The sequence below is a fragment of the Lagenorhynchus albirostris genome, chromosome 1, assembly GCF_949774975.1.
Source record: "Lagenorhynchus albirostris chromosome 1, mLagAlb1.1, whole genome shotgun sequence".
Classification (NCBI taxonomy): Eukaryota; Metazoa; Chordata; class Mammalia; order Artiodactyla; family Delphinidae; genus Lagenorhynchus; species Lagenorhynchus albirostris.
Window position 1 is genome coordinate 117,616,914 of NC_083095.1, and position 14,011 is coordinate 117,630,924.

The 14,011-nt window shown below is 37.7% G+C and overlaps 1 protein-coding gene across 9 annotated transcripts in view; it reads left to right on the forward strand.

Moving 5' to 3' along the window:
* Positions 1-14,011, forward strand: part of RNF111 (ring finger protein 111) — an 82,083-nt gene that overhangs the window by 28,652 nt on the left and 39,420 nt on the right. For all 9 annotated transcript variants that reach the window (XM_060151032.1, XM_060150995.1, XM_060151003.1 and 6 more), the window contains one exon: positions 5,002-5,897. In XM_060151032.1, the coding sequence (XP_060007015.1) occupies positions 5,002-5,897 (896 nt within the window). The remainder of the gene's footprint in view (positions 1-5,001; positions 5,898-14,011) is intronic.

Below are 14,011 nucleotides of genomic sequence, written 5' to 3' on the forward strand. Positions count from 1 at the left end.
TGGATAAACCACAGTTTATCCATTAACCTCCTGAAGGACATCTTGGTTCCAAGTTTTGCCAATTATGAATAAAGCTGCTGTAAACATATGTGTGCAGGTTTTTCTGTGGATTCCTTCCTAAATTTCTAAAGCTGAATATTCCGTTGTATGTGTACCACGTTTTGTTTATCCATTCATCTGTCATTGGACACGTAGGATGCTTCCACCTTTTGGCTGTTGTGAATAATGCTGCTATGAACGTGTGTGCGGAAATATCTGTTCAAGTCCCTGCTTTCTTTTAGGTATATACCAGAAATGGAATTGCTAGATCCTACACTAATTCTGTGTTAATTGTTTTAGGAATTGCCATACCCTTTTCCAGAGCTACTGCACCATTTTATGTTCCCACCATTGTAAGGGTTCCAGTTTTTGTGCATCCTTACTGACACTTGCTATTTTGGGTTTTTTTGTTGATAGCCTTCCTAATGGGTGAAGTGTGTCTCATATTTTTGACTTACACTTCCGTAATGGTTAGTGAAATCATTGAGCATATTTTCATGTGCTTATCGGCACATGTGCTTATTTCACGTGCTTATTGTATATCTTCTTTGGAAAAATGACTATTCAAGTCCTTAGTTAATTTTTAATTGGGTCATTTGTTTTTTGTTGTTGTTGAGTTCCAGGAGTTCTTTATATATTCTTCATACCAATCCCTTATCTGATGTATGATTTACAAACATTTTCTCCTATTCTGTAGATTGCCTTTTCACTCTGTTGGTACTGTTCTTTCTTACTAATGGAATTTTCATTATTCGGAATATGTAAAGTATACTGTCTACATTATCTAGCTATAAGTAGTGGTTTTTATAAAGTATAAATATAAATATATAATAGGAAAGTATTCTGTCAGGCAATTGATTTAATATTCTTAAACTGGCACAAAGTAAAATAAATATCAGTGAAAGAGAAAAGGTTTAAAACATGCCTGTGGCACAAGTATTAATTTTTTCCATGTAATTATATGAAAGAAGATAAACAGCAAACATATTTCTAGTTCATTTTCTGAAAACCTCTAAAACTTTTGTAGAAGATTCAAAATTATCTTATACATTTCTTTTAAAATCTTGTTCCTTTAGAGTTCTGTAAAATTAATTATTTAAAAAATTCAAAATTTAAACTATTGTGTAAATCATAAAAAAGTATATTTACCTTTGGTAGTGAAGGTTCATACTAATAATAGTGACTGTTTCTAAACTGTATTACAGTTTAGAAGTACAGTTCCTGAAAGTTGTATTGGTAATCTTAATGGGTTTTTACCGCCCTTATTAAGCTTATACCCTCATATAAGCTTAATTTATAATGTAAATTGCCAAATCCTAACCCTAATTTTTAGTTCTGAAAGTTAGCCTTTTTAGCTGTCGTGCTTTTTTTTTTTTTTTTTTTTTGCGGTATGCGGGCCTCTCACTGCTGTGGCCTCTCCCATTGCGGAGCACAGGCTCCGGACGCGCAGGCTCAGTGGCCATGGCTCACGGGCCCAGCCGCTCCGCGGCATATGGGATCTTCCCGGACCGGGGCACGAACCCGTGTCCCCTGCATCGGCAGGCGGACTCTCAACCACTGCGCCACCAGCGAAGCCCGCTGTTGTGCTTTTTTTCATGCAAGATTTACTAGTTGTGTATCCTAAACTATTGTCTGTCAGGAGTAAATGGTATGCTGCTGTTATAGCAATAAAATGATTGGATCAAACCAGTACGAAGAGGGCCTAGTGTTATGGTTTTCAGTATTGAAACACTGTATAATATCAAACCATTCATAATGTGGCCAAGGAGATAGCTATATCTAGTGCAAACTTGCCTCCTTTGTAAATTAGGTCAGCCAGTAATTTTTACAGAAATAAAAGACTAAGGCTTCCCTGGTGGCGCAGTGGTTGAGTCTGCCTGCCGATGCAGGGGACGTGGGTTCGTGCCCGGGTCCGGGAGGATCCCACATGCAGCAGAGTGGCTTGGGCCCGTGAGCCATGGCCGCTGGGCCTGCGCGTCCAGAGCCTGTGCTCCGCAACGGGAGAGGCCACAGCAGTGAGAAGCCCGCGTACCGCAAAAAAAAAAAAAAAAAGTAAATAAATAAAATAAAATAAAAAAAAGAAAGAAAAGACTACATCATGATTTTATCAAATAGCAAATAGTTCAGAACATTCTTTATTGATCCTTTGTGTTAATCTTGTTGCTTTTTTAGTTAAAAAAATATAGTATTGGTATTTATTTCTTTACATGACCTTGCTTCTCTTCTTTTTCTTAGTTCAAGATAGAGCATACATTTGTACTCCCTTGGTGGGAACATCTCAGGTTATAAGGGATGTTAATATTGCATCTAAGGACTGCATGACAATGCAGAGAACAGTTACTGGTATACAAATGCACATACCACACACCACATTATACACCACCATTCTCCCTTTTTCCCTCCCTGCCTTGAATGGGGCAGACAGAATTTACCAAAAACCAGAGCAGAGTTAACCATAAAGAGTTCATTATTTTGGCTTTGGGGCATAAACTGATGGAAAAGAAATTGAGTTTAGTAAATTATGCTATGAATCACTTCTTTGTAAATTCACTTATATATTCGTGGTCTCATAATTTATCTGTTCTTTTGGCAAGTTTTTATTGCCTCTCAGGATCTCCATTACCAAGGCCCAGAGGGTGACTTAGTAATTAAGGATGAGGAGTCTAAGACACTTTTTTTCTTCAGCATATGAAGACTGTTTCCTCAGAGATCCAACTCAGCACAGCTCCTGGGAGACATGACTTCTAGAAGAACCCCAGATTTTTTCAAATGACATGATATTTTTGATGTGAATCAAAAGAGGGGTTCATAATTATCTGATGCCCAGATAATTATGATACTTTACGTCTTGACTTTTTGGCAACAGCTTTATCGAGATATAATTCACATACCATACAAGTCTCTCTTTAAGTGTACTGAACTCAGTGGTTTTCGTAATATTCACTGAGTTGAACAACCATCAAAGGAATCTTAAAATATGTGGGTTTTTTGACCTTTTTTTAACTTAGCATAGTGTTTTTGAGGTTCGTTTCATGTTGTAACATGAATCAGTACTTCATTTCTTTTGATTACTGAGTATTAATCCATTTTGTGGATTTATTTTTTCATCAGTTGATGGACATTTATGTTGTTTACACTTTTTGGCTCTTGCTGGTGGCTCTAATGGTGTTATGAATATTTGTGTATAAATTTTTGCATGGATGTATGTTTTTATTTCTCTTGGGTGTATACCTTGGAGTGGAGTGCTGGATCATATGATAACTCTGTGTTTAATCTTTTGAGGAACTGCCAAACTACTTTCCCAAAGTGTATACACCATTTTACATTCCCACCAGCAATGTATGAGGGTTCCATTTTCTTTACTTCCTTGCCAGCACTTGCTGTTATCTGTATTTTTTATTAAAGCTATCCTAGTGGGACCAGCTTAAATCTTGAATCACATATACCTGTGCCTTATCGTTGTGGCCTGTTTTTTCTTGCATTTAATTATGGTGATCCTTGTGTGACTGGCCACCTCTTACAGTTTCTCATTGCTCTACCCAGGTGTTCACCCATCTTTTTGTTCCTCCTTTACTGTGGATCCAGACAGGGCTTGATGACTGATCTTGGATACACCACCACCTGCCCTTGAAGAAGATAGAGGTTTTGATAGCTTCGTATAGAAATAGGTTGTTTCATTTTTTAATTACTGTCATCTGTTCATCTATTTGATAATAGTTATATACTAAAATATATACCTGTGAAGTTGTTTATTCCTGTAACTGTCATTTGTGGAGAAGAAAAAACTTGCTACTAAATATCTATCTTTTTTTCCTCTCTTTTTCGGAAGTGGTTTACAAAGTGCACGTTAAGTACAAAACTATGGTGTTAGAAGTTAAGTTAATGGTTACAACTCTTGGTGGGTGGAGTGACTGGAAGGGGATTTCTGGAGTGCTGGTTATCTTATGTTTCTTGATCTTGGAGCTAGTTACATAGATGTGTGAGAATTCACCGAGCTATAGACTTAGAGTACATGTGTCTTTGTTATACACTTCAATAAAAACTTAAGTTTAAATTGTTAACATTGTTTAAATCATTTTTAGCACTAGTAAAGGTTTTCATTTGTCATATTAACTACCTTTTAAATAAGTATATTCCATTTTGAGTCATTATATTTACTACCTTAAATTATCACCATTCTTATATGTACATTGAGTTGATGTAGATGCTATAATTTCAAGTCCCCTTGTTCAGCTGCTCATAATTTCAGAGATTTAATGATTTAGATTCTTAGATTAGCTGTAGAAAGTTTGATTTTATGCTCTGCTGTGTTGCTTTAACTGAATGATCTTCAGCAGTTCAGTTTTGGCTCTGGTCATTCGGTATGTATCTAAAACTTTATGAAATGCAGTAGTTGTGCCTACTGTCTATTGGTGAGTTCAGGTTCTCGTTAGAGACTAGAGTGCTATGAAGGAAAGAACCATGAAAGAGAAGCTATATTTATATTAGTTCGTTGTTTATAGTAATATATCTAACATAGTAACCATATAGATGTACAGAAAGTATTTGATGTAATTATCACTTTAAAATGTGATACCAGGAGAAAACCAGTGTTGATTAATCAAAGCCTTTTGAATTCTAATCCTTTTATCTATTTTTACTATAATAGGTTTTAGAGAAATTGTTTGATTTTGACCAGATATGTTATGCTGCTGAAGTTAGGAAGATACACAGTAAGATCAGTTTTTTGGTTAATAGAAGTTTTGAAGTAGGCTTATGTTCTGTAATCTTTTATTTCTAAAAATTGGGTTTAGGGGTAAGAGGTATCAGAGAAAATTGACTCGTTACAGCCATTTTATATTCTGATGAGGAAAAGGCAATTCTGCCCTATTACAGGGATATTTTCAGTGGAATCTGAGAACTGTTTAAACAGTATAATAAAACACATTAACCATCTTTTTAATATCTTATTGTGTCTTCTAGGCCTTCCTTAAAATTTCCCATGTCTCAATGGACTCCTGAATATAACAAGCTCTATACCTTAAAAGTGGATATGAAGAGTGAGATTCCTTCTGATGCACCAAAGACACAGGAGAGTCTGAAAGGGATCCTCTTGCATCCAGAGCCCATTGGGGCAGCCAGAAGTTTTCCTGCAGGAGTTGAGATGATTAATAGTAAAGTGGGGAATGAATTCTCACATTTGTGTGATGATTCTCAAAAACAAGAGAAGGACATGAATGGTAACCAACAAGAGCAAGAAAAAAGTGTTGTTGTGAGGAAAAAACGCAAAAGCCAGCAGGCTGGCCCTTCATACATGCAAAATTGTGCTAAAGAGAACCAGGGCATATTAGGATTGAGACAACACCTAGAAACACCAAGTGATGAAGATAACGATTCCTCTTTTAGTGATTGTCTTTCTTCTCCTTCATCTAGTCTACATTTTGGAGACTCTGATACTGTGACTTCAGATGAGGATAAAGAAGTCTCTGTAAGACATTCCCAGGCAATTTTGAGTGCTAAAAGTAGAACTCATAGTGCACGGTCCCATAAGTGGCCTCGGACTGAGACAGAATCTGTTTCAGGATTGTTAATGAAAAGACCCTGTTTTCATAGCAGTTCATTAAGGAGACTTCCATGCAGAAAGAGATTCGTGAAAAATAATTCCTCCCAGAGGACACAGAAACAAAAAGAGAGGATATTAATGCAGAGGAAAAAACGAGAAGTGTTAGCCCGAAGAAAATATGCATTGCTCCCCAGTTCTAGTAGTTCTAGTGAGAATGACCTCAGCAGTGAATCCTCTTCCAGCTCATCAACTGAAGGAGAAGATTTGTTTGTTTCTACCAGTGAAAACCACCAAAACAATCCAACTGTTCCCTCAGGTAAAAATTTTGTTTCTTAAGTTTCAGAATAGCATGGAAGCCATTGCATTGTGTTTGTGCTTATTTTCTTCTACATTTTAGTGATTTCATTGTATTTAGAAGGAATATGAGGCTCTATTAACTTTAATTTTTAAGCCATATAGATAAATTACCAACTGTAGTATTAAACCATGACCCCAATTCTAAGATACAAATTTTAAAAATTTCTAAAATTTTAAATAGAAAATTAAAAAATTTTCTATTTTTCTGGCAAAAATAAAGCAAGAGGTTTTATTGGGGTTTTTTTTGGAAAAAGTTTTTATTTTATACATAATCAGATTATATTTTGTGAGTTGTTGATTTATGGTACAGTTTTTTTTCCCATAGTGCTTCCTTATTACGTTTAGCTTTTATGAGTGCCTTTTCAGATAGCTATGTGATAGATTTCTTTCACATTCAACTACAGTAAGAACAATTCTAGTCACTAAAAAAAGACGCTTATTTTTCCTTTAAGTACTCTATTCTTCCTGTTTACTCTTCCTTTATCATGTTCTTTATAACGGAAAAATAATTTCAAGCATTTGAGAGGTAGCTTTTATTCTAATACTGGAACACAAACTTTTAGTCCTGAGGGTGCTCAGTAGAGCCTATGATTAATCAGTTAAAAATGAATCGATAGATGACTAGCTTGAGTGCGCCCCTCACCACAGTAAATGTTATATTTAACTAGAATAAGTTCATGTACAGTCTCTGAAGTGTATAAATGTTATATTTAACTAGAATAAGTTCATGTACAGTCTCTGAAGTGTATGTTCCATATAAACCATTTTTACAGTTTGTTGTAATTTAAGGTAGTTTGATGAAGTGAGCATTGAGTGAAGTCTGAACTGAGGTAAAAGATTAATTTCTTGTGAAAGTGTAAGGAAAGTGGGGTTGGGAGAGCTTTTTAAACGGCTGAGATAATGGTTTCCAATTACTGACACAGCGCTTTCCTAGTCTTTGCCTGATGTCCTGCCTGTTGAGGACAAAGCCTACTTACTAGTCTCCTGTGCAGATATGCCATTTCTCCCTCTTCTCTCCTTCTATATGGGTCCCTTCCTTTTCCAAGGCACCCTTTCCTCTTCCACGTTTATTTTTCCATTCTTGCCAGAACCCTGAAATCAGCAACTTTGTTCTTAATTTTAGTCTTAGCTATGGTTAGTTCATTTTTTTATAATAACCTACCCAAGTATTTGTTTTAAAAAGAGTTAATTGAGATCACCTGCAGCTGAAAGGCGGTTACAGCAACCATTCCCTGAGGTTTCTTGAGAAAGAGGGAGGTGAGAATAGGCATTGTCTTGCTTAATGTCACATTTCACATTTTTCTCAGGTAATTAGAATGTGAAGACTCTAGTTTTGGGAGTAGGAGCAGCAGAGTCCAATTTCTGCTTGAAATTAATGAGGCAGGATGGTTGGTGATGTAAAGCAGAAGTTCTAAGGACCTGGTATTTGTAGGAAGCATGAGAATAGAGTAAATGTAGGCCAGAATCTTTGTTTTTATCTAGGAAGAAAGGAGTTCATATATCCTCAAGTAGTCAAGATAAATGCGAACTCTGTAATTCATTTTAAAATCTTGTTTAGTACTAATTGTAGCACGTGGGTTTTTTAACTGTCTCTCTTGGAAGAATTACATTATTTTCAGACATTATCCATGTTTGTCTCCGAAACACAAATCCAAAAGTTGAAGCCAAGTACTCCTGATGTTTTCTGGTTCCTAGATCAGTGTTTTAAACTAGTTTTTTTTTTTTTAAACATCTTTATTGGAGTATAGTTGCTTTACAAGGGTGTGTTAGTTTCTGCTTTATAACAAAGTGAATCAGCTATACATATACATATATCCCCATATATCCTCCCTCTTGCGTCTCCCTCCCACCCTCCCTATAAACTAGTTTTTAATAATAAAACATTTAAAAAATATTTTAAAAAACCACACACACACAAATAAGTCAGATGTCTTAAAAGTAAGTTACTAATTTATTTGCATATATAAAATGTTGAATAAATGTCAATTTAGAAATATTGCTTATTGGTACCCAGATTTTCTGATAACAGTTTTATTCACACAGGCACCTTAGACTTTGGTGACTTGGTAATTGCTAGAACCACTTTTTAAGTCATTAGACAGTTTTTGTTTTGTTTTGTTTTGTTTCGTTTTTGCCGTACGCGGGCCTTTCACTGCTGTGGCCTCTCCTGTTGCGGAGCACAGGCTCCGGACGCGCAGGCTCAGCGGCCATGGCTTACGGGCCCAGCCGCTCCGCGGCATGTGGGATCTTCCCGGAGCGGGGCACGAACCCGTGTCCCCTGCATCGTCAGGCGGACCCTCAACCGCTGTGCCACCAGGGAAGCCCATCTCTCACTTTTTTTTTTTAGTGGAGAATTCAGAACAATTTCTGACATCATACCATTTAACTTGTTTTATATACTACATATTTCCTGCAAACTGGTGGATCTAAAAGCTTGCTTAGATTTAGCAACTCTTCCTTGGTGGTGCTGTGTACTTTCTGTTGCATCGCATGTTAAAATTGATTAGAGGTTTCAGATGGTGTCATCCTGATCCTTCCAGTATAAAGTTCCCCATCAACATTTCATGTAATACTTTCAGCAGCTTTGATGATCTTGCCTAGATCCATTATTTCATTAGGGGTTGCAAAATGCTGTCTTTCTATCATTCTGTTACATTTATTAACGGAGGTTATTTCATAAGGAAGAATTCTCCCTGCATCAGCTAATTGTTTACTCTGAAATGAAGGTGATACAGTAAATGTAAGATGAATGCTTGAGTCTTTACCTTCATTTACCACTTTTCAGAATAAACTTTAGCAATATTCAGAGAGGTTTTTCATTTTCAATTATCATTTTGAACTCATGAATTTTAGCATAGTTGATGTGTTGCAGTCTTTTTATTCTTTTTGATGTTCAGATACTTTCATCTTTGGCCAGTGGGAGCATCTTCAAGTTGGTTTGTGTCCTTTTTGTTTGTTTGTTTTTTTAAAATTTTATTTATTTTTGGCTGTGTTGGGTCTTCGTTGCTGCATGCGGGCTTTCTCTAGTTGCGGCGAGCGGGGGCTACTCTTCGTTGCTGTGCGTGGACTTCTCATTGTGGTGGCTTCTCTTGTTACGGAGCATGGACTCTAGGTGCGCGGGCTTCAGTAGTTGCAGCACGTGGGCTCAGTAGCTGTGGCTCGCAGGCTCTAGAACGCAGGCTCAGTAGTTGTGGCACATGGGCTCAGTTGCTTCACAGCATGTGGGATCTTCCCAGAACAGGGCTCGAACCCGTGTCCCCTGCATTGGCAGGCGGGTTCTTAACCACTGCGTCACAAGGGAAGTCCCTGGTTTGTGTCCTTTTGATGCCACTCCAGTAGTCTTTGATAACTTCATTACTCTCTGATGTAACAAGATAGTCCAGATTCATCCTTTACATTTCCTGTTCCAAACCTGGAACCAGTCATTCCAAGCACTCCTGATTTCCTTTTATTCAGAAGTGATAGTTAGAAGCTATCCACTGGGAACGAAAGTGCTCATTGTTCTACTGGGTTATCATTGCTTTTTGTCTTTCTTAATGGACAGAGTTCGGAATGTAAAGATTTTAGAAAGATAAATCATTAATTCATATGACTGTTTCCATTGAAAATTTAAGATTAGGGTTTTTATGTAAGTTTCTGTTTTATTTTTGGATCTCTTTACTATCACATTGAAAATCTGGATTCTTAACACTATTAATCACTTTTTTATTCTATACAAACTATAAATACGTAGACATAAGTGAACACTCATAAAGGAATGTAAATGAAAATCTCTACAATTATTATTAACAGTAATTCTATTGAATATAATAAAAGATTTTTCTGTGTGGTTCCTTTTTTGCCCTTGGCTGGTTTTCTGTGTGGTTATGCCACCAATTTAATATGCATTTAGGATCATTTGTGGTTGTTGCAAAGGATTTTGTTTTGTTTTTTAAGAGATTTGTAAAAATTGTTTAGTTTTGCTTTTTAATTATGTGAAATATTTACCTGGTTCCAAAGTCAAAACTTTTAAACAAGATATATTCATTGAGGTCTAGTTTTCTACCTCTGCCCTCTCTTCCTATCTTTTTCTCCCTAATAGATAATCATTTTTCACTAGTTTCTGTTTTAGTTTGTTGTTCCATTTTTTTTTCTCCTCAAAAATATTAGGGCTGGGCTTCCCTGGTGGCGCAGTGGTTGAGAGTCCGCCTGCCGATGCAGGGGACACGGGTTCATGCCCCGGCCGGGGAAGATCCCACATGCCGCTGAGCGGCTAGGCCCGTGAGCCATGGCCGCTGAGCCTGCGCATCCGGAGCCTGTGCTCCGCAACGGGAGAGGCCACAACAGTGAGAGGCCCGCGTACTGCAAAAAAAAAAAAAAAAATATTAGGGCTTCCCTGGTGGCACAGTGGTTAAGAATCCGCCTGCCAGTGCAGGGGACATGGGTTCAAGCCCTGGTCTGGGAAGATCCCACATGCTGCGGAGCAACTTAGCCCGTGCCCCACAACTACTGAGCCTGCGTGCCACAAGTACTGAGCCTGTGTGCCTCAACTACTGAGCCTGTGTGCCACAACTACTGAAGCCCGCGCACCAAGAGCCGAGCTCCGCAACAAGTGAAGCCACTGCAATGAGAAGCACATGCACCATAACGAAGAGTAGCGCCCGCTCGCCGCAACTAGAGAAAGCCCGCGCATAGCAACAAAGACCCAACACAGACAAAAGTAAAATAAATTTATTTAAAAAAATTATCAAATATATGTGTGTGTGTGTGTGTGTGTGTGTGTGTGTGTGTATATATATATACATATGCACACACATACATACATCCTCCCCTTATCTTACTCAAAATATAGCTCTTTCTTTCACTTAACGATGTATACAGTCGTTAGAGTATAGAGATATAATAGAGGAATAAAAGTTTATATATGATGAGATATAAAGGATATATAGGCTTTCATCCCTCTATTCATTCTTTTTCACTCCTCTTTTATTTTTTCCACAGGTCCACAGTACTCCATTGTATAGTTATACCCTAATTTGTTCTAGTCCCCTATCGATGAACAGTTTGCAGACTTTTACTATTATGAATAGCATTGCAGTGAATAACTTTTTGTATATGTCATTTAATAGTTTTTGCCATTGTGTCTTTGGGATAGAATTCTAGGAGGGAATTGTTGAGTCAAAGATAAAAGAGTATGTATGTTATTTTAAAAATATGGCCAGCACTTTTTATGCCTGGTTTTTCCTAAAGTTGAGATGGCGTCCCAGGCAGAGGGCCTTCTTTCTGAAGAGTGTAGGGTTGCTATTAATCAAATAGCATCTTATGAGCTGCATGTCAGTGATGCTTATTTATCTATGGCCTGTTATTACATTGAAGATACAGAAGTGCCTTCTTTTCATACATTTTTCCAAGATCAAGCTGAGGTGAAGAGAGAGCATGCAAAGCAGTTCATAAAATATCTAAGAAAATATAAGTGTAAAGTCTGCCTTCCGGTGATTAAGAGGCCTGATACAGATAACTGGGGAACTGGCAAACAAGCTATAGAGTCTGCTCTGCAGTTGGAGAAAGCGTTAAACACGCTGCTGCAAGAACTGAAGACCTTGGCTTCTAAGAATAAAGAAACCAATCTCTCACGCTTCATGAAGAAGTTCCTGGATGAACAGACTAGGAACATAAGCTATCTGGAATACCAGCTTAACTATCAGAAGGACTTAGAAAAGGCGGCCAAGAGTGAAGGACAGCCTGAAAAGGCTGCTGAAGCATCTGAAACATCAGGTTAAAAGACAACATCTGATGGCAACACAGCAAATCTTCCCACCCAGCAGGTCCCAATGTCAGCTACTTAAGAATCTTGATCTTCTCCATGTGACAGAAGTGTGCTTTCCTTTTCACTTCACAAATAAATGTTTTGCATTATAAAAAAATAAAAAAATAAAAAAAAAATAAAAATATGGCCAGATTTCTCTGAGAGGATCGTAACCATTTTGGGTCCATCAGCAGTGTGTGAAAGTGCCTATTTTCCCAAAGCCTTTCCAGCAGAATTAGTTGTCAGATTTTAATTTTTGGCCCATCTGAGAGGCAAGAAATAGTATGTCAGTACATTTTTAATTTGTATTTTTTATGACTAATGTTTGTGTGTCTTTTCATGTATTTAAAGGTCATTTGCATTTCTTGTGATCAATCTATTCATTTCATTTGCCTGTTTTTCTGTCAGAATGTTGGTCTTCATTCTTGCATTCATTTTTAGAAGTTTTTTTTATATATTAGAGGTATACATCCTATATAACACATTTTCCTCAAATTGGTCATTAGTTTTTTTTTTTTTTTTTTTTTTTTTTTTTTTGCTGTACGCAGGCCTCTCACGGTTGTGGCCTCTCCCGTTGCAAAGCACAGGCTCCGGACGCGCAGGCTCAGCGGCCATGGCTCACGGGCCCAGCCGCTCCGCGGCATGTGGGATCTTCCCGGACCGGGGCACGAACCCGTGTCCCCTGCATTGGCAGGCGGACTCTTAACCACTGCGCCACCAGGGAAGCCCGGTCATTAGTTTTTTGACTCTGCAATACTTCTTTACCTTGCCAAAATTTTTTTGAATTAGTCACATTTATTGACCTTTACTGTTTCTGGGTTTTTGAATCATAATTAGGAAAGTTTTTCCCACTCCAAGTTTAAAAGGAAACTAACCCATTTCCCCGCTAGCCCTTGTATTGTTTACCTTTTTTTTTTAAACGTATAAAGCACAGATCTATTTGATGTTTGTCCTCATGTACAGTGTGAAGAATGGATCCTTTTTGTCTCATGTGGCTATCCAGTTATCCCAAACAAATCATTAAAAACTTTCCTATTGACTTGAGTTGCCACCCTTGTCATATGTTAAATTTCCATAAGTATTTGGATCTATTTATGGAGCTTTCATACTGTTCCATTAGTTGGTCTGCCTGTCCACTCACTAGAAGCACACTGTTTTAATTATAGACTCTTTCATGTTTTCCTGGTTATTCTTGCCTGTTTATTCTTCCAAGTGAACTTATAATCAACTTTTTATCTGAGGATGGTGCTAGTGGGGAGACACATGATGATATTTTTATTGGGATTGTATTTGTAGGCTAAATTAGGGTGATCTGACATCTTTGGGATTTTGGGTATTCCTCTTCCAGCGTATGGAATGTCTTTTCATTTACTGAAATCTAGTTTTGTATCTTTTTTTAAAAATAAATTTTATTTATTTATTTTTGGCTGTCTTGGGTCTTCATTGCTGTGCACGGGCTTTCTCTAGTTGCAGCGAACGGGGGCCACTCTTCGTTGCAGTGTGTGGGCTTCTCATTGCAGTGGCTTCTCTTGTGGAGCATGGGCTCTAGGCGCACAGGCTTCAGTAGTTGTGGCACGTGGGCTCAGTAGTTGTGGCTCATGGGCTCTACAGCACAGGCTCAGTAGTTGTGGCGCACGGGCTTAGTTGCTCCACGGCATGTGGGATCTTCCCGGACCAGGGACTGAACCCGTGTCCTCTGCATTGGCAGGCGGATTCTCAACCACTGTGCCACCAGGGAAGCCCCCTAGTTTTGTATCTTGCAGGGAATGTTTTACAGGTGGGTTTTTTTTGGTTTTTTTTTTAACAGCTTCATTGAGGTATAATTTACCTACCATAAAATTCATCCATTTTAAGTTTACAGTTCAGTGATTTTTAGTAAATTCAGAGCTGTGCAGCCATTACTGCAGTACAGTTTCAGAACATTTCCATTAATCCCCAAAGATCCTGGATCCCTGTTTGTTTATAGTTAATCCCTGTCCTGCCCTCACTTCCGCATACAGCCTCTAATCTGTTGCTGTCTGTATAGACTCGCTTTTTCTGGACATTTCATATAAATGAAATCATACAATATGTGGTCTTTTGTGTCTGGCTTCTTTCACTTAGCATAGTGTTTTTGAGGTTCATCCATGTCGTAGCAGATATCAGTACTTAGTTTCATTTCATTTCATTTTAATTTAATTCTATTCTGTTCTACTTATTTTATTATTTAGTTCCTTTATAGTATTCTATTGTATGGATTTGTTTACCATTAGTCAGGTGATAGACATTTAATTGTTTTTAGTATTTGA